General features: G+C 36.5%; 2 protein-coding genes across 3 annotated transcripts; one reads left to right on the forward strand and one right to left on the reverse strand.

The window, feature by feature from the left end:
- The first annotated feature begins 618 nt into the window (after positions 1–618).
- LOC122047602 (puromycin-sensitive aminopeptidase-like) lies at positions 619–18,189 on the forward strand. 2 transcript variants are annotated; one of them, XM_042608988.1, is made up of 34 exons: positions 625–756; positions 996–1,100; positions 1,740–1,835; positions 1,918–1,959; positions 2,999–3,133; positions 5,832–5,907; positions 6,075–6,151; positions 7,151–7,264; positions 7,329–7,403; positions 7,546–7,653; positions 7,745–7,957; positions 8,039–8,100; positions 9,022–9,049; positions 9,134–9,220; positions 9,303–9,328; positions 10,019–10,082; positions 10,178–10,258; positions 10,602–10,649; positions 10,727–10,745; positions 10,906–10,910; positions 11,002–11,013; positions 11,102–11,158; positions 11,813–11,922; positions 11,999–12,079; positions 12,420–12,603; positions 14,457–14,605; positions 14,682–14,820; positions 14,894–15,040; positions 15,893–15,974; positions 16,059–16,234; positions 16,336–16,446; positions 16,538–16,654; positions 16,772–16,843; positions 17,924–18,189. In XM_042608988.1, exons 2-34 carry the CDS (start codon positions 1,005–1,007, stop codon positions 18,002–18,004), a joined length of 2,970 nt encoding a protein of 989 aa, XP_042464922.1. In that variant the 5' UTR covers positions 625–756; positions 996–1,004; the 3' UTR covers positions 18,005–18,189. The 2 variants fall into 2 exon arrangements, with proteins under 2 accessions (XP_042464923.1, XP_042464922.1); XM_042608989.1 differs by lacking the exon at positions 996–1,100 and having other exon boundaries at positions 619–756.
- Positions 18,146–20,445, reverse strand: LOC122047603 (probable 2-oxoglutarate-dependent dioxygenase SLC1). The gene is made up of 4 exons (XM_042608990.1): positions 20,090–20,445; positions 19,752–19,999; positions 18,896–19,220; positions 18,146–18,715 (listed from the first exon to the last, which is right to left on the reverse strand). Exons 1-4 carry the CDS (start codon positions 20,405–20,407, stop codon positions 18,449–18,451), a joined length of 1,158 nt encoding a protein of 385 aa, XP_042464924.1. The 5' UTR covers positions 20,408–20,445; the 3' UTR covers positions 18,146–18,448.
- Between the last annotated feature and the right edge of the window lie 3,274 nt (positions 20,446–23,719).

Consider the following 23,719-nt stretch of genomic DNA (forward strand, 5'->3'; position numbering starts at 1 on the left):
CTAGAAAAAAAATTAGAGATTACATATCATAGGATTTACCGTCCACGGACAAGTCGCGACAGGATGCTATATATCTATCTTAATTTTGATTAAAATTAAATACTTAATTTTTTTTTAGTTCCTCTCATAATAACATTGGAATTTGAGGGATTTTTATACAAAATATTTGATAAAGTTTTTTTATACTTTTTTTAGAAAAAGCTTCATTCCTAATATTTACCTAATGCGGGATGACTTTCTAATTATTTTTCATTTCCAAATGAAATTGACACTGTTACTCTTTAAACTTTTTAAAAGGAAAAAATTATGAGGATAATAATGAAAAGGCTGCCTTAAATTAAGAGGGTGCTTTTGTAATAAGTCCAGAGATATTTTGCCTTTCTATCTCATCGTCATACTCGAAGAGATAACGTGATTGTCAAAATCAAATATCCCATCAATAATAATGCCATTTTTATGCACCTGCCCCCTACGTTTTTCTCAAATACTCTCCGACTACAGTTTCCGCTTGAGAAAATCGTACTCAGAGGAAGCAACGAGTAAATACAATAACATTGAAATTTAAAAAGTAAAAGATAAACGTCAAATTACGAAAAGGACCTAAAAGAAAAAATGACTGCGATACTTAAATTCCGTTCGTTCCCTGTCCTTCCCTAGCGATTGGACCCAATTGCTCGCACAGGCGATCGGCCATTCTCTCTTCTTCCGCAGGAGGCCGGCGATCCCGTCCTGATCGTGATCGGTTGAGGACTTGAGGTAATGAGGAAGAATTCATTGATTAGGGTTCCACATGATCTGTTTGCCACCAACAACTGCGGATTTGTCGTGTTGTATGATCCGGATGTTCTTAGATTTATCTCGTCCGTATCTGGGTTATCCGTAGATTGGAGTTGCTTTGCTCCTTTTTCTTATCTTCTTCCTGTCCCTCGCTCGCCCTGCGTCTGTTTTTGCTCCTATTTTTGATGCTTAGGAGTTGATCTGGTTCTTTTTATCAGAAATAGGCGATGGGTGTCTCGATCGAAATGGCTCGTTTGGTAGTCCAGTGGAAAGGTTCGAGTTTGGTAAAGAATCGGTTTCTCGGCGTCTTTTCTTCCGTTCATGTGATCATCTCAACCTAATTCCCTCTTTTACCTTAGTTTGTTTTGCATTCGCGCTGGAAGTTATATTTTTAGCACCTGTTCTTGTTCCAAGGAGACTATCATGTTGTTTCCACCTTCCAGTTGTTATTGGGTTCATCTACCTTCAAACATGTGTAATATTGCTTCAATATAAGGAAGTTTCTGTTTAAGCGGACCATGCTTCATTGTTGTTCCTGCAGTACTAGATGAACCAGATGTGTGCTGCAACTTAATAAGCAGTTAAGCTCAATGAATTGTTAATACATTCGTCTTGCATTTTTCCCCTTGGTTTTCTACGTTGACATGCTGTGTTGGTAAGTTGCAAGATACTTTTTTATGACGATCATACAGTGGAACAAATTTTCATTTATTTCTCAATTATTTTTTCTTAGCCCAGATCGCAGTACTAGAATCATAAAATTGCCAAATGATGTTATTTTTTTTTTTCCAATTCTTGTATCCTTAAAGCGTACATCCAATACTTTTCTAGAATCCACGTTCTGTAGTTTTGTATGCTTTACATATTGTTCAAACTTACAGTTCAATCATCTACAGTCTTATAACTGGTGTTTTTAGTTATCCATATATGTGAATTCAAATATTGGCTTGTTTGCTTTGCAGCTTCAGCATACACGTAGAAGTTCTTCTATCTGTTTCCCAAGAAATAGCTATTTCACCTATAATCACCATAATTACAATTCGAACGTTAAGAACGAGGTAGCACTGTTAATCTAGCTGCTATGCATATCTTAGTCCTCTATTATCATGGTTAACCTCTTACATAAATTTTGTGCTCCAGGGTTTCTATTGGAGGAGAAGCCTCTTACCTTCATTTTCACCTGTAAGTTTCATAATTGTGGGATTTCACCTGACTTAGTTTTTTTGTTTGTTGTGTAATACATGAAACTTTCACATATTATCATAAGGGTCTAATCTCATGCATGAATCTCTTCAGGAAGGTTGTACGAGGGGTTAGATTGTTCTGATACAACTGTATTACCATAATATTTTGTTTGTTAGATTATTTTAGAAATATTTTTTTTTATATTCTTTTTAAGAATCAATGTTTTTAAGAATCAATTCTCTCTTTAGTATACACTACCCTTTTTTTTTATTTACTTCTCCAAGCTTGTTTATGGAGTTCATGCCACTAAGGCCAGTTCTCAAACTACTGACAACAGAATAGATTACTGATCATGGATTCTATTGCTAAAAGCTTCTCGGTTTAAGTCAATTTACTTTTTTTATCTGCTTATATAGTATTTACCTGTTATGTCAACCCAATATGGCAAATCAATGTTTATATAATTTTATCAAACTCTCTTCTATTGCATGAAGCTTTCTCGCAGCTTTATTATGCAAAGCCGATATATTAATAAAAGAAGGCTACTCTGCTAAAGTATGCCCTGGGTTTGCTACTTGCTAAATTTATTAAGTTGAAGGACATAAACTTGACGAGTAAAGTCGATATCTTCTAAGGTTGAATTGATTTTTTGCAAGCTCTGGAATTTCCACGTTCATGAATGGGAAAGCTTTTGCATAAATAACTCCAAGCTTCCACTTTGTGAATATGATGCCTATGCCACTAACATATGCCATATCCTCTATCTCATATTTGTTTAAGTTGAAATAGTCAATGTTAATGACTGTCATTAACACATCATTTCCATTCAATTATTTCATGCATTAGAACTTATTATTTAATCAGGTGCTTAAATTGATTGTCAATTACCATAACTTGCTTAGTTGCTTGCTACCTTTCTTTCAAATTGGTCCATCAAATACTATAATACTATTATCATGTTCATTTATATACAACTGCAAGCTGGTGTACATTTAAAAAATCTATATTTGTTTTTAACTCTGTAATATAATTTCAGAAATTAAGTGGAAAAAGGCTAGCTTCTTTAGTTGAAACTGAACCTCTACCTGCACACTCAGAGGAGTTGAAAATGGACGCACCAAAAGAGATATTTCTGAAGGACTACAAGATGCCAGATTATTTGTTTGACACGGTATATAGCTTTGCTACTGCTGCCAGTTATTTATTTTGATATGAACTTTGCAACCTTTGCGAGCACGTTCATCAGTATCTTCCTACTTGTATAAATTTATTTTATTTATAAATTTATTGATAATCATCTGATTGTTTTTGAAGTTTTGTTTTTAGGACACACACATATTCTTTTTCCTTTTTTGGCTTTGTTAATGGATTGTGGTTGCATTCACTTTACCTTTAAATATCACCTTAATGATATTACTTTTCTTATGGATGGATATGTGGCAGTGTTAGTACTTTGGCATTTATCAAAAAGCGGTTGCTATTAAATTTTGAAAGTTTGTTTTGAAAGACATAAACCACCAATAATTTGATCTTTCTAACCATGCTTTTATGACTCAATTCCTAATCTATGTTACAGCTACATGTCTCCTACTTTTGATGGATCAAAGTTGTTATTGGTAATGGCTGTAATGATTTCCTAAAAAATTGAACCATCAAAATCAAGTAAATATATATCTTTTTTTTTAGGCTGAATGTTACATAAACTAAGTTTGTATGTGAAAATATCAGAGCAAACTAATGTTGATGCATCTTTTTTCTTAGCTCTGTTACTATAAATATCTTTACTAATTCTTTATGTAATTGACAACTAATTGAATTATCATCATCTGTGAGCTGTGTAAGCCTCAACCATTTTGATCCAGTATATGAATCCTATCTTACCATTAAACTCTCTCTAAGGTTATATCATTAGTAATATCCAAATCAATTAGATATTTTTTTGTTATATTATTTTGAGGTTTCCTTGATCTCTCTACCCTTTTACATCTTTAATTCTAATCTACTTAGCTCATCTAATTATAGAATCCATTAGTCTTGTTTGAAAAGGTCCATACCATCTCAACTAATTTATTGTATGTTCTATTGAAGCTACATTTAGTTGCTCCTCGATGGAACTATTTTTTTTAATCTTACCTTTCATAATAATTTCGCATGCCTAGACATCATCTCATCATTTTCATTATTGTTATATTATTATTTTGTACATATTGTTAATCAATTAGCCAACACTTATCTATAAAGTTACCACTACCTTAGAAAACTTTTGTTTTAGCCTATGGAAAATAGGCTTTTGCGGAAAGCAACAAGGAATCTATAGGGAAAAGAATCGCAACCTAGCCTCCATCATCAGCCTCACAACCTTGATTGACCTCCATTCAAGCCCACCATGCCTTTGTCACCAGTCTCACAACCTTGATATACCTTGTCAAGCCCCAATTGACCTTTGTTCAACCTCGTTGTGACCTCTATTGTCAATCTCACAACCTTAATCAACTGCTGTGACCGATCTTCTACTCTGAGTGCTCATTGTTTGGTGCCAAGCTTGTTGGACCACTTCCCTCGTGTGCCTTGGTGAACCGCCATCCCATGCCTTACCGTGCTTTGCCATACACCTTGCCACTCCTTGCCATGTGTCTTGTCTCTCCCTACCACATACCTTGCCACTCCTTGCCATAGCCTTGTCGAGTCACTCGCCTCACCTTCCCAAACAACTTGCCTTGCCTTGCCTTGCTGAACTACTTGCCCACCACACACTCTGTGGAAGGTCAAATAGGTCTTTGAAACCTCTTTTTTTCCCTGAACTTTGTTGACAGAATTGTTGGTTTTCTCCCTGATTTCAGATGCAAGCTTTAAATGCTAAAATGCTGTCTATGGAGTAGCCCTAGAGCCCCTTTCACAATGGCAAACTTTGAGTGTAAATAACAGAAGGTGCTTTCCTGTGAGCCTCGCTTAAGCGGCTTTCTTTCGCGGGGGTAAATGGAGCCTAAGAGGCACACTACAATCACATAAGATTCTATAAGTCTCTCTTAATTTCAATTGCCCTCTTCTACCCCCTATCCAGTTGAATAAGCTTTACTTTTCTCTTACAGTTTTGTTTCCTTTAAAAGTTTAAGAAATTTTTTTGATCAAATTTGTGGTAAAATGTCCCTAGTATAAAGGTAATTTGGAAATGTGAAGACATGGAATTTACTTTCTTACTGACACTAAGGGCAAACTATAACTTGCCAAGATCATGTTTTTTTTTTGAACTTCTGGTTTAGTATTTTGATTTGAATACTGACCATGTTGTGTTTGATAGTTTGGAGAATTACTTTTTTTTTTCCTCCCTTCATCAACTAATAAATCTTCACCACAGTTCCAACATCTTCTCTTGCAATTCTTCTAATTCTTATCTTGCCTGCTATGCAACTCTATGCTATCTCTTTGAGCAAGTACATCTTGGTGTGTCAGGCATCAAGCAATGGAAAATCTAGGAATGTCCAATGTACTTGTCGTTGCATCTGCAAGTTGAAAAGCTATTTTTTAAATGAACTTTATTGATCAGGGTCGAAAGGGAGTTTTCCCCTCAAAATATGGCTTCCGTTGATCTTTTTCTAAATGAGATTCTGAGAAATTTATATATGGCAGCTGGTATTGCTTGACATTAGAACTGTTGCCTTTTGGTGGGATCACAATCTGTTGTCTGTCAAATTTGTTATTGTGCTTATCAAAATATTTTTATATGGAAACTAATTCTTAGTTGTTTCTCCTAAAGTTTGGTTTTTTAGCTTATAGTTTTGTTTCACTTCTTTATTTTTTTACTATCTGCAATTATTTCAATTAACAATTACAATTAAGTTAACTTTAATAGTTTGTTGAACTTTTTTCAGGTTGACTTGAAATTTGTATTGGGAGAGGAAAAGACTATAGTCTTCTCTAAAATTGCTGTTTACCCCAGGGTTGCTGGTAATTGCCTTTTATATAATTATTGTAGAGCATCTACATTCAACTATAATATTGTGATTCTTCATGCAACTTTCACTACTGATATCTTTTCCAAATAATTCTTGAGTTCATTGATCTATTTTCTGTTTATTTGTTTACTTAAAATCTTCTTCTGTAATTGCTACTAGGTATTTCGTCTCCTTTGGTTCTTCATGGAAGTGATCTTAAGCTATTGTCAATTAAAATTAACGGAAAGGAATTACAGGTGATTTACCATGACCATTGTCTAAACTCATCTTTTTCTTTAGTATATTTTAGCTAGTAATTCTTATTTTTCATTTATGTTATTTTTATCAATGCTTGTCTAATAATTTAGCAATTTAGATTATCAGTACAATTAACTTTATTCTAAAAATTCTAGTCATGATTCTGCTTGTAAACTGTGGCAAACATTTTTCATCTTCAAAACATGACCTCTCAAATATTCTTAAATCAAATTAGATTTTCACAAAGAAGCCAACATACAATTGCTTAGCAATGAGCCAATGACATGTGAACTAGTCTCAACATAATGGATTGAGTCGGTCCACAGCACAATTTGCTTAAAATGTAGATGCAGTTTGTATATTCTTACTATAATTGCTAGAAAGACGAGGCTCTAAACACTCAGGGACATGCAATGTAAAGGATTATAGCTTCTGTATATATTATAGCTCATGTGCGATGTGTAAAAGGTAACAATTACTTTCTTGGAGGGTTTGATGTTGGGTTTGTTGGGAAGTAAATGTGACCATGTTTTTATGAATCCTCTCCTATTTCACTTTACTTATTAGAACTAGTTGACTTAGCATACTTGAGTTACAAATTCGTTTGTGTTGTTCCTCGTAACAAAAAACAATTCGTTAGTTCTTTCAAAAATTCACTTAAGTATTGTATACTTGGAACACTAGAATAGCATACTTTACTTATTGGAATTTTCTCCTAGTTTACTTTACTCATTGGAACTCTTTAGTAGCTTAGAATGCTTGAATTAATGATTTTGTTTGTTATTTATCCTAACAGCTTAATCAACTTCAGTTGAAGACTATTTTCTAGCTTATTAAACATTTATCTGATGCTTTTGTATGGTCTTCTTTTCAAATTGAAGTTTACTTTGCTTACAAATGCAAGCAAACATTTCTGCAGCTTTGTTGTGTATCCAATGTTACAAATACAACTAATGCGGCATTTTGTTTTGACTTATTTATTTTCCATATCATTTCAGCAACAAGATTTTCACTTGGATCATCGTCATTTGACCCTGCTATCACCGCCTGTTAGTGCATTTACACTTGAAATTGAGACAGAGATGTATCCACAAAAGAATACATCATTAGAGGTATTGTATTGCTGTGGTTGCTAGTGGTGTAGCTTCATGCTTTACTGATTGTTTCCTTTTACAGGGTCTGTACAAGTCCTCTGGAAATTTTTGCACACAGTGTGAAGCTGAAGGTTTTCGGAAAATAACCTTTTATCAGGTTTTTCATAATCACTCTAATATGCTTCAATTTTCTCTTCAGTTGTACATGGACTCTGAATGTGTTCATTCAGATGCTACTTCTGTAAGAAGCTTTTTTGGCGAGACAGAAGTTTCCCAATGTATGTAAATGTTATTGCCAGGATCGCCCTGATGTGATGGCAAGATATACTTGTAGAATTGAAGCTGATAAGTCTCTTTATCCAGTGCTTTTATCTAATGGAAATCTGATAGAGCAAGGTGATCTGGAGGTATAATTTTCTTTTGCAGGTATTACAAGTCTTTGTTAGTTATGCTGGTGGCAACAAATGTTAAACCTTTGTTTGAACATGCTCTACTCAGGATGGGAAGCATTATGCTTTATGGGAAGATCCTTTTAAAAAACCATGCTACTTGTTTGCATTAGTTGCTGGACCACTAGAAAGCAGAGTTGATAAATTTATCACTCGCTCTGGACGTGAGGTTACCTTGAAGATTTGGACACCCTCAGATGATGTACCCAAAACTGCCCATGCGATGTATTCTCTTAAAGCAGCTATGAAATGGGATGAAGAAGTGAGATTTGGTCTATAATTGATGTTCATGATATTGTTCTTGTTGAATTGTGGACTGATCTTTATTCTTCCTGTAATACAGGTTTTTGGTCTTGAATATGATCTTGATTTGTTCAACATTGTGGCTGTTCCTGATTTTAACATGTAAGCTATCCAATTAGTTGTATGGTCTATAAAACTTGTGATCTACATATTAATTATGGAATAAATATGATGGGCTGTTCTCTTTCAATGTGTTACCTGTGTGGTTTTGTACAGGTAGCTGTATGTTTTGTAATGTTTGTGATCTTTGGTTTTCTCCTTTGACCACTGCTGATGTGCAAGTTCTGTATGATTATTGAGTATGAAGTTTCCTCTAAAAATTTGCATGAACCATCTAAGGCCATTAAGTTATTGTTGTCCATTTTGGTAACTTTGAGGCTTCTTCTCTGAGTAAAGAAAGTTCACAATGAAGTTTTAACAATTCGTTTGTATAATTAATCACTGCCATAAATTGTTCTCATTACGTTCTTCACCTGAAAAGCCTATTCTATCTCAAAGCATATACTTTGTGCAATTGAAGTCAATGACAATGTTTTACTTGGCTTCTGAACAAATATCTTTTTGCCAGATTTGCCTGTTTCATGGTTTTATGCATTTTGATTTCTTTTGTTTCATAAAAGCTTCTGCATCTTTCTTTTGTATGAATGATAATGAACTATTTGGTTAGTTATAATAAGAAAAACAGTGAGGGGAGAACCTCCTTGAATTTATTTCAGAGGAAATTCACTATACCTAGTTAGTATTGTAGTACAGATAGCAATTCTCCCCTCCTTGAATTTATTTCAGAGGAAATTCACTATACCTAGTTAGTATTGTAGTACAGATAGCAATTTTCCTCATGAACTCCCCTTAGTTGACCCTTCCTGAACCTTATTGTAACTGTTGTAATTTAAAAAGATTAGTCATTTTTATTGTGAACACTCAACACACATTCATTTCTGATTTTTCTCAGAATAGAAATTTCTAAAAAGAACTACTTTATTGTTATGGGCATTGAGACACTTACATTTGGTTATTTTGTAGGGGAGCCATGGAGAACAAGAGTCTGAATGTGAGAATTTCAGAATTATGCAACTTACAAAATGGATAGTTTCTTTCAAGAATGTTTAGAAAAAATTTAAATTGTAAATTGCAGATATTTAATTCTAAGCTTGTGTTGGCATTGCCTGAAAGTGCTACTGATGGAGATTATGCTGCAATTTTGGGAGTAATTGGTCATGAGGTACAAATTTCTTGTTTTTCATGTACTAAGGTTACCTTCATCTTTAGATACTGATATGGTTGTTGACCTGCTTAACTTGCAGTATTTCCATAACTGGACAGGCAACAGGTATCTTCAAATCTTCAATATCTTTGATCTCTTAGTTATACCTCATTATTCTTGTTTCTGCATCACATCTTTTAAATTAAACAACGGTTTTAATTGGGATTTGAAGCCTTAACTGTGAAGCCACATTCTCCATGCCATATTGAGATTTTTCAGTGAGCTATTCTTGCTCCCCCAGAAACCCTGGTTATGCATAGCAAACTACATTGACTGTTTAAAACCACCTGAAGTGGGAAATGCTCTAAGATTTAAGAGAAAAACCAGCTTCATGCCTGATTTTATCATCTAAAACGAACCTATTTTGCATGATTGCCTCCTTATATTTGTGTTGTGAGGCTCAACTGCATGCAAATATAATTTAAAACTATTGATTTTTATGCTCAGTTTTTTTTCCGTGGTTCTCTTAGAGATTTACATGCATTGTCTTTAAAATTGGTCTTAGGTATCAGATTCTAGCATAATTTCCAATGACTAAATATATGTGGACTAAACCTATAATCATATAAGTATTTAACTCTATTAGTGTTGTTTCAATTTTCAAGGATGGCTTTCTCCAAATTTGGTGTTTGTGTGAATATGTTTCTCATGCTGATATTCAGAACTTGGACCATTAAAAATTTTAACAGCATTAGTGGTGCTTGTTTCTGTGATTTTTTAGTTTCAATATGGTTGAGCTTTGCTGAATAATTGCAGAGTCACCTGCCGAGACTGGTTCCAACTAAGTCTAAAAGAAGGTCTTACTGTATTTAGAGATCAGGTGATGCCTTTTTTTGTTGATGCAGTATTTTTAATATGTTTGGTTGTGACTAAATAAGATGGATTATGATTTTTTTACTTTATTGGTTTTCACAGGAATTCTCATCTGACTTAGGCAGTCGCACAGTTAAGCGGATAGCTGATGTTTCCAGATTGCGAAATTACCAATTCCCACAGGTTGGTATTCTGCTTTTCTGTTCCAATCACATCAGTTCTTAGATAATGTAACTATGGGTTCAGTGACACCAATGTAATCCATTTATACTCTTTTTTACCTTTTCGTACGCCCATTATTTCATTAATATGGGATATTAGCAAGGATTCCTTGCAAATAGTGTTTGTTGTGGTTCCATTAACCTCTTTTTATTAAACCTTCCAGTTAAAGCTGGTGACATCATAAGCAAAAAGTACTACTACTTGACGCTTCTGCTTTCTAATCTGAGCACTTGATGGGTCTATTTACAATGCCTATTTATTACCTTCTAAGTTCTTCATTTGACTGAACTATTAATGATCTCAGGATGCTGGCCCCATGGCACACCCTGTCCGCCCACACTCATACATTAAGGTCAGATCTTCAAGAACTTAGATATAAGTTTTCACCAACTTTAAATGAAAAATTGATTCATCGTGATTCATTGGCAGATGGATAACTTCTATACTGGTAAGTCTTGTGGTTTCTTTTTTCCATTTTTTTTTTTGACAAGATTTTGAAACTCTGTACCTGCTAATTTCCTCAAAGGCCTAAAGTTTTTTCTGACATGATTTACTTATGAATCTTACTGTACATCATCTTCTGCGGTTTGCACAAATCCAATCTTCAGTGACGGTAATTTTTATCAATAGAATGTCAATTGTATAATCACCTTTCTAATTTATTTCATACTAAATATTGTCCCATTTTTTTCTTGTGGTTACAGGTGTATGAAAAGGTTTGTCTTTCTGACTTTTGGTCATATTATGTTTTTTCCATCACCAAAGATTATGGCGAAGTGCTAAATATTTTAATCATCATAATAGGGTGCTGAAGTTGTTAGAATGTATAAAACCTTGCTTGGTAGTTCTGGGTTTAGAAAGGTATGGTGATGGCTACCTTTTCTTTGTTTTTTCTTGGTTCATGTATAGTTCAAAATTTTCTCATTAATGTATTGTTTCAATTCAAAATGTTGCATATGATCAATTTTAACTAATATCTAGTATTTCATATTGAAGGGGAGCCTTGGCGCAATGGTAAAGTTGTTGCCATGTGACCAAAAGGTCACGGGTTCGAATCCTGGAAATAGCCTCTTGCAAAAAGCAGGATAAGGCTGCGTACAATGAATCCTTCCTCGGGACCCCGCATGGCGGGAGCTTCGTGCACTGGTTGCCTTTTTTTTTATCTAGTATCACAGAAGAAGAACTCATCAGTGGAGCCCTGCTTTGTTATCCTCTTAACAGTATAATTTTTTTTCTTGCCAACCATGGGTGGACTTGTGAAAAAAGCTTGCCTCTCTGGAGGCTATCTTAACTGTTTGCTTCTTAAAGATTGAATCTTCCTAGTAGCTTAATTTTGTTATATAATTGGTCTTCTATTATTTTTTAACCAAATCTTGAATTTCTCATATACGACAGACTCATTTCTTTTCCTTTAATGCATTCTTAGATTCTCACTGTCTTATTTTCTCTCACCCCTATCTGTTGACTCTCGAGGTTGATTAGTCAGGGTATTGAGACTGTTCTTGGGCTTTGTAGGGTATGGATCTATATTTCAAGAGACACGATGGACAAGCAGTGACTTGTGAAGATTTTTTTTCTGCTATGCGTGATGCAAACAATGCAGATTTCTCTAATTTCTTACTATGGTATGTTCAGGGTCTTCTGTCCCATCTTAGCACTGTTTTTGCATCAATTCCTTGATATTTTTATACTGTGTGCCAGGTACTCTCAAGCTGGAACACCTAATGTCAAGGTTGCTTCTTTGTATAATCCTGATGCTCAGACATACTCTTTGAAGTTCAGGTAAAATACATTACTGCTGAATGGTTAGCATCTTCAATTTCACATTATTCTGGGTAAACACACATTTTTGTTGATTTTATTGAATTGCAAAATGTTCTATCAATCATCTTCATTGTGGTTCCTTTTCATCTCGAGATTTCTCGTTCTTAGCAGTATTCTTCGAATCTTTTGTAATAAAACTATGCAGCTTGAAATAAGTGATACTTGCTTTTCACATGGGCGTGCCTTGTTATGTCAAAATTATTGCTTTATGCAAATATATTTTCCTTTGTGTAGTTCCTCCACACTTACCTATCAGGTTTTAGGGCTGGTGCTAATATGAATTAATTTATCCTACCAGTCAAGAAGTGCCTCCTACTCCTGGTCAACCCGTGAAAGAACCTATGTTTATACCTGTGTCTGTTGGACTACTTGACTCAAGTGGAAAAGACATGCCCCTCACTTCTATTCATCATGATGGAATGCTGCATACAGTTTCAACTCCTGGCCAATCAGTATTTACAACTGTGCTTCGAGTCACAAAGGTTAGCTACGATGATCTGTTTCCATTTTCTGTGGCCTTTATTTTGGTTGTTGAATGCAGCCCCTGGTTGACTATTGTGGGACTCAAATTATTACTTTGATAGATGGCTTACTAAATAACATGTAAAACTGGTCCATCAAACATTGGTTATCTTGTTTTTTTCTTTCACACAACAGAAATAAAATGCCAGCTCTTTATTTTTTTTACTATATTAAATAGGAGTTAAAAGAAATCCCTGAATTTCCATCAATGTTGTTGACTTATTTTTCATGGTTTAGTAGCATATGCTATTGTTTGGTTTCTTTATGTGGTACTCTTTTTTACAAATACCTTATAGTTAGTAACCAGATAGAATGTGAATTGCCAGCCATGGAAAATCTATTCGATATCATCATTCTTCTAGGCAGTACGATCTGTAGCGCTCCTTACTATTTCTAAGTCTTTTTAGGCATAATATGGACTAGGCTTGATCTATGCCAATGGATATGACATATTGTCAAGATAAATGGCAAGATGTATTGGGATGTTTAAAGAAAAGATCTTCCAATTGTTACTTTTTAAAGCTATTAATTATGGGAACAAACAAATCAACCTAGTCTCTTTCTTGACGAGTTGTTGCCGCCTGATGGCTGATAAAAGCTTCAGATTCTAATTCTTAATTCTGACGAAAGGGGAGTTCGCTCAGATAGTGAATAACCACTCAGGCGAGTTCAACAGGGTTTGTAGTGAGTTCTGTGAGGTATTAAACTTATCAAATGGATAGTGTGCAATTGTAATTGTTCTTCAGCTCATGTGGTCTGAAACTCTGAGTTATGCCCATTAACCAACTGAAGTCTGGAGAAGTACTAGAATTCTATTACGAGGATAAATAGTTTCATTCATCTATGATTCTGGTCATTGGTGTGCATAAAATCAGTAGTTCTTTTCAGAAAATTGAAACTTTTGACAAGATCATCTACTGCTCTCACATGCATGCATGTCCTCCTTTTACCCATTAGTTCTTTGGCTACTCGATAGCTGCTACACCATTGTTCCTTACAACGTTATTGTAGCCCCCCACGGGTGTAGCCAAGTTGGTAGTCGGGTGAGGAGTTGTCACAATAGGTCTCGGGTTCGAATTGCAGGGTTTTCCCCATGCTAGGCCCCCTCATCTAGGAGGACGTTCGGCTGGTCGAATGGCCCCCCTGATTTACTCCCTTCCAATGTGCTTGGGCAGTCTTGGAGGGGCCCTGGGGTGAGGGTTGTCACCTTTTTGCCACAATGAGCAGCATCTTGTTTGAATTATTCCGTTATACTGGGAGATAGTTTCTTCTTTCAAGTGAAGGAAATTACAAGTTGAAGAAGCCTTCATAGTGAAAAACAGAAAAGAGATTCGATCATTTTATGCAAAAAATCAAAGAAACACAAGTTGAGCAAATATCAAGGCATTGTCCCAATTTAATCAAGCAGGAGAAGTCATACCCTGGTCGATCTTTGTAGAGATGTAAATGAAGAAGTAAGATATCCATCTGTTAGAAATTCCCATTTCAGTTGCTCTACCAACCAATCCAGGCAGGATGCATTTTCTTTCTGGTACTCTCTCTCTCTCTATTAGTACTTAGTAGTTAGTCTCTCTCTTTATCTCTTTCTGTTTTAGTTAATTACTTTTTAGTAGAGGATTTGGGAGTATTTCAAAGGTCAACCCACAAATGGTGAACGCTAACCCTTCTTTGTTGTACCTTTTTTGATTTGTCTGATGTATCATGTTTTTGACCTTCACTTTTCTTTTGAGATTTGAACACATTTTCAAGGATTGAATTGGTAGTGGTTTCTTTTTGGTGTGATTAATTTAGAAGCAATAATTCTGATTTGCAGAAGGAAGAAGAATTTGTGTTTGTCAATATACCTGAACGACCAATCCCTTCACTATTACGATGCTATAGTGCACCGGTTCGTCTTGATTCTGATCTCACGGATAGTGACCTATTCTTTTTGCTAGCACATGATTCAGATGAATTTAACAGGTCAGTATTTGTGAATCTTACCATGTGTATTTGGATAAGCATTTTGGATCCATTTAAAAATTTAATCTGTTGCCAGATGGGAGGCTGGTCAAGTCTTGGCGCGTAAATTGATGTTAAGTCTTGTATCTGACTTCCAGCAGAACAAGTCATTGAATTTGAACCCTAATTTTATCGAAGGGATTAGAAGCATCCTTTGCAACTCAAGCTTAGACAAAGTATCTACAACTTCAGTGAGATTTAACTTATATCGCTTACAAAATCTTGTAGACTAACCTGTTTTGTACATAGGAATTTATTGCGAAAGCAATCACCTTGCCTGGTGAAGGGGAGATAATGGACATGATGGCAATTGCAGATCCAGATGCTGTTCATGCTGTCCGGACCTTCATTAAGAAGCAGATTGCTCTTAGTCTGAAGGAAGATCTCTTAGCCACTGTAAGTTTTGCAATCCATATCGTGCATTTTATTGTTGATATTATTGACACTCATGACCAGTTCACATTCTAGTTTATTGGTTTTAGATGTACACTCCATGCATATTACAAGTGCGTTAATTTCTGTAGTTCATTGATCAATGTAATAACTTGAAATTGTGCTTGTTTGTGTTGTTCTTGAACTATCGAGTCCATATATACTTCTTGTAATAAGTGCCAATGCTCCCAATCTGAATGATTTTAGACACTAAGTTTAATGCAGCTAACCCACAATCGTTTTACTGGTATCCAAATTGATATTACAGTGTATGCAGTCTATATATGCTTCTACTTTTAGCAGTAGGCAACCGTGCCTAACTTTAAATGTACTTGATTCTTTATTTTTCTAAGTTGCACCTTTAACATCTTAAAAAAGTATTTATCGATCCGCTTGCATTTGATGATCTAGCTGAACTTGTCTATCAGCTTGCTTTTTGTATTTCTGTGATCAATCCTTTTTTGAACTCTTCCAAAACAAAGAACAGAAATGCTCAATCCTTTGATGAACTGGTGAAAATCAAATATGGTTAGTGATGGAAATTCTGGAATTCTAATCCTTCATATTTGGAAATATATTCCCTCTACAACGGTTAGCCTATAGACATTTACTACAATTGTTTATCAAGTTAACAACTCTTAAATTGGCTGGGTACCAGAAGTTCCTTCTTATTGAAAAGTCAGCTTCTGCAGTTGATCCTGAAATAAGATTTGTATTTTAATCTTAGAGAGGACTATATACTACCTTGAATGTTTGATATCTAGCTAATCTAGATCCACGAGAATGATCTCCTGAATAATTTTTCTTCTTTTACAGATTAATAGTAACAGAAGCTTGGAGGCTTATGTTTTTGACCATGATAATATGGCCCGACGTGCTTTAAAGAATACAGCTCTTGGTAGGTTTAAGTGTTGTTGACATTCAGAATCTTATTATCAAATGCTTTGTGACTGTTGGCTTATTGATTTTCAATCATATGCAGCTTATCTTGCATCATTGGATGACCCGGAGCTCACCAATCTTGCATTGCACGAGTACAAGTCTGCTACTAATATGACTGACCAGTTTGCTGCTTTGGCTGCATTAGCCCAAAATCCAGGTCAAGTTCGTGATGAAGTTCTCTCTGATTTCTACGGAAAATGGCAGCATGACTTTTTGGTGAGAACCTCAGTAGAATGGAATCCATTGCTGGGAATGAAGTTATTTTGTCATGGGATAATCATTGTTGTGACATCCACTATTTGTCTTTCTTTACTCAGGTTGTAAATAAATGGTTTGCCCTTCAAGCCATGTCAGACATTCCTGGGAATGTGGCAAATGTCCAGAAGTTGTTGAGCCACCCGGCATTCGACCTACGAAATCCTAACAAGGTAAGTGTAGCCAAAATTGTTGTGCTTTAAGTCTGCAGCATATTGTAGCATGCTCGTGTTAAGTTTGGACATCCCTTTATTGTGCTTTCAGGTTTACTCATTAATTGGAGGTTTCTGTGGCTCACCTGTGAATTTTCATGCAAAAGATGGTTCAGGCTACAAATTCTTGGGTGAATTAGTGGTGCAGTTGGACATACTAAACCCTCAGGTCAGCAAGAATAGCAAGAGTCGTTTAGCTAGTATTTATTTATTTAATAATTTTCATCAATATTGTGGACTTACATTTTTTCAATTTTGGTCCATCCTGTTCATGTGATTATCCTAGGTGGCATCGCGAATGGTATCTGCCTTCTCTAGGTGGAGGCGCTACGATGAGCATAGGCAAGCCCTTGCCAAGGTAATATCATCCGCACCTTGTTACATTTATGTTTGTCAACATCTTTTTTAGCTCAAACAAAATAAAAGACTGCAGTTAAAATACTATCAACCGGAAGAAGGCCAAGGCTAGTCAGAGTACCTTTGTGTTCATATTCAACTTGTTTAAATAAGCATGGTGCTCAACTTAGAGAACCGAGGCTGGTTTTACTTAGGTGGAGGGAAAGAAGGGGGAGAGACAAATTGAAGCCAAAAATGTACGAGTTATTCAACGACTCAATGTGCATTTTATTTGTGCTTTTCCCTCTCCCTCCCCCCTTCCCCTCCTGATTTTTCATGCAAGTAGAACCAGCCTAAGTACTTGAAGGGGAATTGAAGGTAAGGGAGGCGGTGGGAGCAGAAGGTAAAGAATAGATGGTCCACTTGTTTGTTTACTCGGAAAAGAGGAACGATGGATGGAAAGGAGGGAAAACAAGTTTCCTGTAGTACTTTTTTTTTTCACAAATCAACTTCCCTCCATGTCAGCCAAAGATCCATTTAAAGGAAAGGGCGGGAAGAGGATCCGCTCACCTCATCCCTCTCTCGTTTCACTCCCATCCCCTGATCAATTTTTCCCTCATCTCTCCAAGTAAACACACCCTTAGGCAAATGCATGATGTAGGTTCTTTTTCATCCATTGTAAAGAAGCTGTTTCTAGTTGAGTTTAGGTACTTTATTTTCTTTCCCTTGCACAGTGTTAAAATTGGATGATATCTATTTGTTTTCCTTTTCCCGGAATGGGTATTTTGCAGCTTTAAGGTTGCATTAGGGTTCCATATCCGATATACATATCGGAATGTGCGAGATTCTCATATATTCCTCCTAGTTTTTTTTTTTTTCCATTCGTCATTCAAATCGCCATTGCCCATGATTACCGCTGTATGGGCAGAGTGATGACTTACAGGATTTGTCTAGATGAGCTTCATCTCAAATTTGCATAACCGCCCTGACTTTCATCTGGATCTCTATTGTTGCTTAGTTGAACCTGTGAAGCATTTTCTGTCATCATCTATGTTCTTTTTCTCCCATCTCACATTTCCTGTATTTTTGGGCTTCTCTTCAGGCGCAACTTGAATTGATCATGTCGGCCAATGGACTGTCGGAAAACGTCTATGAAATTGCTTCCAAAAGCTTGGCAGCTTGAATGAGGATGAGGAAAGCTTCAAATTGAAAACATGGTATTGACAATTCAGCAAAAGTTATCACTGCAAGTTTATCTACTTTAATTTTAAATTTTATCGCACTTATGATAATGTATCGACGTATCAAACTATGTGTTGCTCCCGATTAATATATAAAGTTTGCCTCTCCTAGAGACTCGAATATTTATACCATGTTCCATTGAATTGGAAGAGCTCATGTGATGGTCTCCCAGATTGATGGTTTGTCCTCTGACTCCTCTCGGTCATTCTACTACAGCTCGGTCGACTTTATCCAATCGACTCAATCTTCATTCATATACATCAGCTAGGCCGACCTGACCTGTGTATTTTTCCGGCCGGACCATGTTTTTTCCCTTTCCAACTTGCTATTTAAACTTTTAGTTTACACTATCGTTTGCTCTTCCACCGTAGACAAACTTGACATGTCATCCTCGTTGACCATTGGGAGTCAACTTCCTCGTCTCCAGGAAGCTCTTGCGGTTAGCATCGTGAGAGGAGATGTAGTTGAGGAAGGCGGCAAAGTCTGTGTCCTTGTACAACCGCCCCCTGCCAGCGTCGTCGATGAGCGCTGCTGCCGGCCTGACTGTGCTCGAGAACGGTAGGCTATGTAGCGACGCAATAGACATTCGTGGCTTGGTCGAGTTCACCAGCACTCGGTGCAACACGCTCTTATACCTTCCGTTGCTAAATATCTACACAATTATTTATAAAACAATAACAATTTAGCTATCATCATCATCATCAAATCAAATAGACACTTTGTAATTGTAATAAATCTAATATTAATTCCTGCAAGTGTCATGGTAAAACACTTAAGAGAATAAATAAAAAAAAATTGAATCTCAACCGGGATGAATATTATTAATAACTACCTCGAGATGGTCGCCGATGTTGACAACGATAGAATTGAAGAGAGGATTGATGGTGAACCATCGATCACGATGGTAGACTTGAAGTCCAGCGACGTCGTCTTGAAGGAGGAGGGTAAGGAAGCCGTAGTCAGAGTGCGGCGGCATCCCGAGTGTAAGATCCGGATTAGGGCAAGGCGGAAAGTAGTTGACAATGAGCATATGAGATCCCTCTTCAAACTCTTCCATCAGGGCTTCTTCCTTTCTTACTCCCAATGCTTCAAGAACGACCGCCATGATTTCCAAAAACAAAACTTGGATTTCCTCCACGTACGAGACCACCTCGTCCCTATTAATCAATATGAAGATTTAAATTTTTTAAAAGCAATAAAATAAAAACATTTTATTAATATATATTGAGGGAGGTGTATGCACTATATTTTTTAAAAATTAAATTACTATTTTATTATATTAGTTTTTATTAATAAAAGTCAACTACGAGCTGCTACCAAATCTAGTATTCTAACTGTTCATTGTCTTTTATATCAAATTAAAAGGAAAATAAATGTTTAAAAAATATTATTATATTAGTTTAGGTTTAAGAAGTCAACTACTATCTATTTAGTCTACTATTGCTATGTTCTTGTCATTTATGTCAACCTGTCAACAAGTTTATTTATTGAATAAAAAGGAAAAAAAATATTTTAAAAAAAATATTATAAATTTAAGCATCTATTGAAAAAGTGTTTCTAAACTCAAACCAAAATGACCATTTGATCGGGAATCCTAGAGATAGATCGACCATCGAAAAACCACGAGTTGATTGTGTTCGATCTTGGAGCATTAGTTTACGAAACTAATGAGTCGTTAAGCTCCTGACCTCAAGTCTTTGGGAGAAGAAGGACAAAGGGGAAGCATCTCTTGCAGTGGTTGGCAATTGAGTTTCAAGAAGTCCCTCCAACAAAACACTGTGTCATTGATCTGGTTGAAGCTGGTGCCATACCTCACTTTCCCCCTTATATCGCTCGTCATCCACTTCTTCCTCTCCTCGAACCCCTGCTCGAAGAACCTCCTCCCAGCCGCCATCATCCTCCTCATCCCCTCTTCATTCATCCCATGATTCACCACCTAGTTATTGTCATTTGGTATAAGATTCATGTTAGCTGACCTCACATAATTTCAAACAAAAACATTCAATAACTAACGAACTAACCGAACCTGAAAGAAGCCATATTCTTTGCATGCCTTGTCGACGGCCTCGAGGGCTTGAATGCGGTCAGCGGCAGACAATGATCGGAGCCGGGCCATGTCAACTACCGGAAGGCAGAAATTGGAGCCGTGTTCTAGGTCCTTGTCGGTGACTCGAGGCCGGTCTTGTGGGGGCAAGATGTAGTCTTTGGGGACACTAGAAATGCCGATCTCAAGTAGATGCTTCACTCCCTTCGTGTAGCGGTTCTTCGCCGCCTTCTCTTCTTCTTCTTCTTCACGCTCCTCTTGGTCACTTGTGTTTCTTTCGACCATCATATCCAATCCCATTTCTGACTTCAACTGATTGGAATTGGAGAGAAGAGGAGGGATATATGGAGAGGAAACAAGACTTTTGGGGTATCTATAAGTAAACACTATGATGGTTTCTAGCTATGGGCCCTTAGTGATTGTTATTCTATTCTAACTATTCGAATCGATTCAAAAAATTTGTTTGATTTAGTTTGAATAATTGTTAATCAAACTAAAGGATGACGAGGTCAACCCATACTATATGGATCCAATTTTATTAAAAAAAAATTGATTAATTAAGCTGGCCTTGGGGTTTCGGCCCCACGAAAGTTTCTCATCGGCCACATGGCCGGGACAAAGGGTCGCGATCCCGCGAGGGTGAGCTAACCCTAAAAATCCGTCCTCAGTTCGGATTGCAGGCTGCAACTTGCCTGTATGAAGCTGGAATCGCTAGTAATCGCCGGTCAACCATACAACGGTGAATTCGTTCCCGGGCCTTGTACACATCGCCCGTCACACTATGGGAGCTAGTGACTGGAGTGAAGTCGTAACAAAGTAGCCATACTGGAAGGTGCGGTTGGGTCACCTCTTTTTCAGGGAGAGCTAATACTTATGCTTGTTGAGTATTTTGGTTTGACACTACTTCACACCTCAAAAGAAGCGAGTTACATCTGAGCTAAGCTTGGATATGGAAGTCTTCTTTCGTTTCTCGACGATGAAGTAAGACCAAGCTCATAAGCTGACGATGAAGTAAGACCAAGCTCATAAGCTTATTATCCTAGATCAGAACAAATTAGTTGATAGGATCCAATGGCGTAGTTAGGATCATCACTCACCCTGGGCTAAATCTTAGTTCAATAGTTCTATCACTAACCCTAGACTAAATCTTAGTTCAATTGCTCCATGTGTTCATATAGGACCTATTCCATATTGACATAAAATAATATTGTCAAAAGTGGTTGTTACATAAAAATTGGTTGGGCTAAACTGGGCTGGAGCCCAGTGCAGCCCTGAAATAATATTGCAAGGAGTGATGAATACATGGAGGTTATCTGGGTTGCACTGGGCTGGAGCCTAGTGTAGCCCAGCCTTGGCTACGCCCTTGATAGGATCCCCATGTCCTTCCCGTGTGACGACATGGGGATGTAAAAAAGAAAGAGAGGGATCAGTTTTTCTCGCTTTTGGCATAGCAGACCTCCCAGGATAAATCGGGAAACGCTCGCAGCGGGTAGCCCAGGAGCCCAACATTCTTTAGTCGCATGCACCATTTGGAGAAAAAATTTCTACAAATTCGTCATAGTTGGAGCTCGAATGATGAATGTCTGGGTGACAACCTAGATGCCCTACCGCTGTACTATAGCCCTGGGGGTAATTTTATTCCAGATTGTTATCCAAGTATCACGATTTGATCCTCCACTATAATGAATTTATAAAATTTTTTCCTCCAAATAAAGTGTGCAATCAAAATATGTTGAGCCTTTCAACCACCGACCACGAACATTTTTCAATTTTTCTAAATGACCGATAAAAAAATTCTATAGGATGAAATCATCCTGAGCTATCTACGTTTATTTCTTTATTGTCAGGGAGTTGATTTCTCTAACTTTATAGTCTCTATCTATCATGGTAAATGAACCAAACATTTAATCAGAAATTTAATTTTTAAATATATAAAATATAATAATTTATAATATTAAATTCTGAGTATCTTTAGTTGATTTCAATGGAAAAAACTTGGAGCTTAATAAAATTTAAATAAATTTACTCAATTAGTTAAGAAAAGTATTTATTTAATGTTTAAGTGGTTGGATTTGAAATTTTAGAATTTTTTGAGGTGTTTTTGTATAAAGTAAATGCGAGTAAATCTAAGGTCGCGTCACGTTAGATATTTACTGTAAGATTGCGTATCCAATACTGCGTAGTGTGTGGCGGATAGATGCTGCATAATTGCGGCGGGGCCCTAGATTTACTTTTCTTTTTCAACCAATCAATCGCGGCAATTCCCAATCACCTCAATTTACCTCAGAATTTTATATCATACCCCTAAGAAATTTTCAATTTGTCAAAAAAAAAAGTTCTTCAAAGATTTAACAGAATTCATTTCATACTGGAAAAGGTAGAAACCTAACTCTAGCAGATCTCCTGATTCCTCCTCCTCCTCCTTCTTCTTCTTCTTCTTTTTAAATTTAATTTAATTAGGAGATGGATCGTTCAATATTATGATTGGATCATAGCTATAATCCAATTACAATTAGTTAAGATCCTTTTCTGAGTTCATCGTCCTTTTCAGATTATAATTTGATTTGGAGCGGACGATCGGAGGCTGCTAGGAGGCCCCCCTGGTCGGCACTCAATAACCTAGTCACTTGTCCACCACTGGTAGCCTCCGGGCGATCGGAGGCCGCCTGCTTCAAATCAAACTATAATCTGGAGGGGACGGTGAATCCAAGAAGAGATCACAATCAATTACGGCCGGATTACGATCACGATCCGACTGCAATTATGAATGGTTCAACCCCCGATGCAATTATATATATATATCCCGTCACACACTATGTGAGCATTATATATAAAAAAACATTTATGTTAGACTTAATATTATATCCTAACCCCTAAATCTTAAAATTAAAATCATAAATGGTTTAACCGCAAGTATAGAAAAATAAATAAAAAAAAATGTTGCGTGACTACACGGTGCACAATATATATATTTTTTACTTGCGGTTATGCCATTTTGGATTTTGGCATTATGATTTAGAGGTTGAGTTATAGTATCAAGTCTAAAAAAAATTCAAACAGAAAATTGTAGGATCGTAAAGTGCTAGAGGGAGGGGGGGTTGAATAGCGCTTGTGGCTAATTCGTTCGTTTTCGTAAATACGCAGTGAAATATAGAAGAAAACTAAAAGCAATCGCTAACACTTTTGGTTACTTGGTTCGGAGCCTGTGTCGACTCCTACTCTAAGGCCCGCGATCATTGATCGCTTTCGGTGGACAATCATTATAAGTTTGAGAATCTTTACAACTTGAAGTATAGTTTTAATGTAATACTTGAAAGTATACCGACGACTTTTCAGATCTAGATGGTCGTTCTTTTGGTCGTCGGAGTCGCGTTGCTCAGTAGCCGGAGTCGCGTTGCTCGGTTGCTGGAGTCGCGTTACTGAATAGCAAGTTCGTCTTGTAGAGCAGTGCACAATAGAAAGATCACAATTTGAAGTTGTTGTTCTGCATCAATTCATGACTTGCTTATATAGGGTCGTTGAAGGCGCCTTCAAGCTCCTTGGAAGGCACCTTCAGCGAACTCTTATCTCCCAAATCTTGATCGTTGATAAGCTTCGTTGTGGTCGTTGATT

This window comes from Zingiber officinale, chromosome 2B, assembly GCF_018446385.1.
Source record: "Zingiber officinale cultivar Zhangliang chromosome 2B, Zo_v1.1, whole genome shotgun sequence".
NCBI lineage: Eukaryota > Viridiplantae > Streptophyta > Magnoliopsida > Zingiberales > Zingiberaceae > Zingiber > Zingiber officinale.

Bases quoted from the DNA above. Each gene is read 5' to 3' on its own strand.
- LOC122047602 (XM_042608988.1), top strand. From the start codon at position 1,005: ATGGGTGTCTCGATCGAAATGGCTCGTTTGGTAGTCCAGTGGAAAGGT. The intron at 1,101-1,739 runs GTGATCATCTCA...TTTGCTTTGCAG, and splicing joins GCGTCTTTTCTTCCGTTCAT to CTTCAGCATACACGTAGAAG. The intron at 10,259-10,601 runs GTTGGTATTCTG...TAATGATCTCAG, and splicing joins GAAATTACCAATTCCCACAG to GATGCTGGCCCCATGGCACA.
- LOC122047603 (XM_042608990.1), bottom strand. From the start codon at position 20,407: ATGGGATTGGATATGATGGTCGAAAGAAACACAAGTGACCAAGAGGAG. The intron at 20,000-20,089 runs GTTCGGTTAGTT...GACAATAACTAG, and splicing joins AAGAATATGGCTTCTTTCAG to GTGGTGAATCATGGGATGAA. The intron at 18,716-18,895 runs GTAGTTATTAAT...ATAATTGTGTAG, and splicing joins ACATCGGCGACCATCTCGAG to ATATTTAGCAACGGAAGGTA.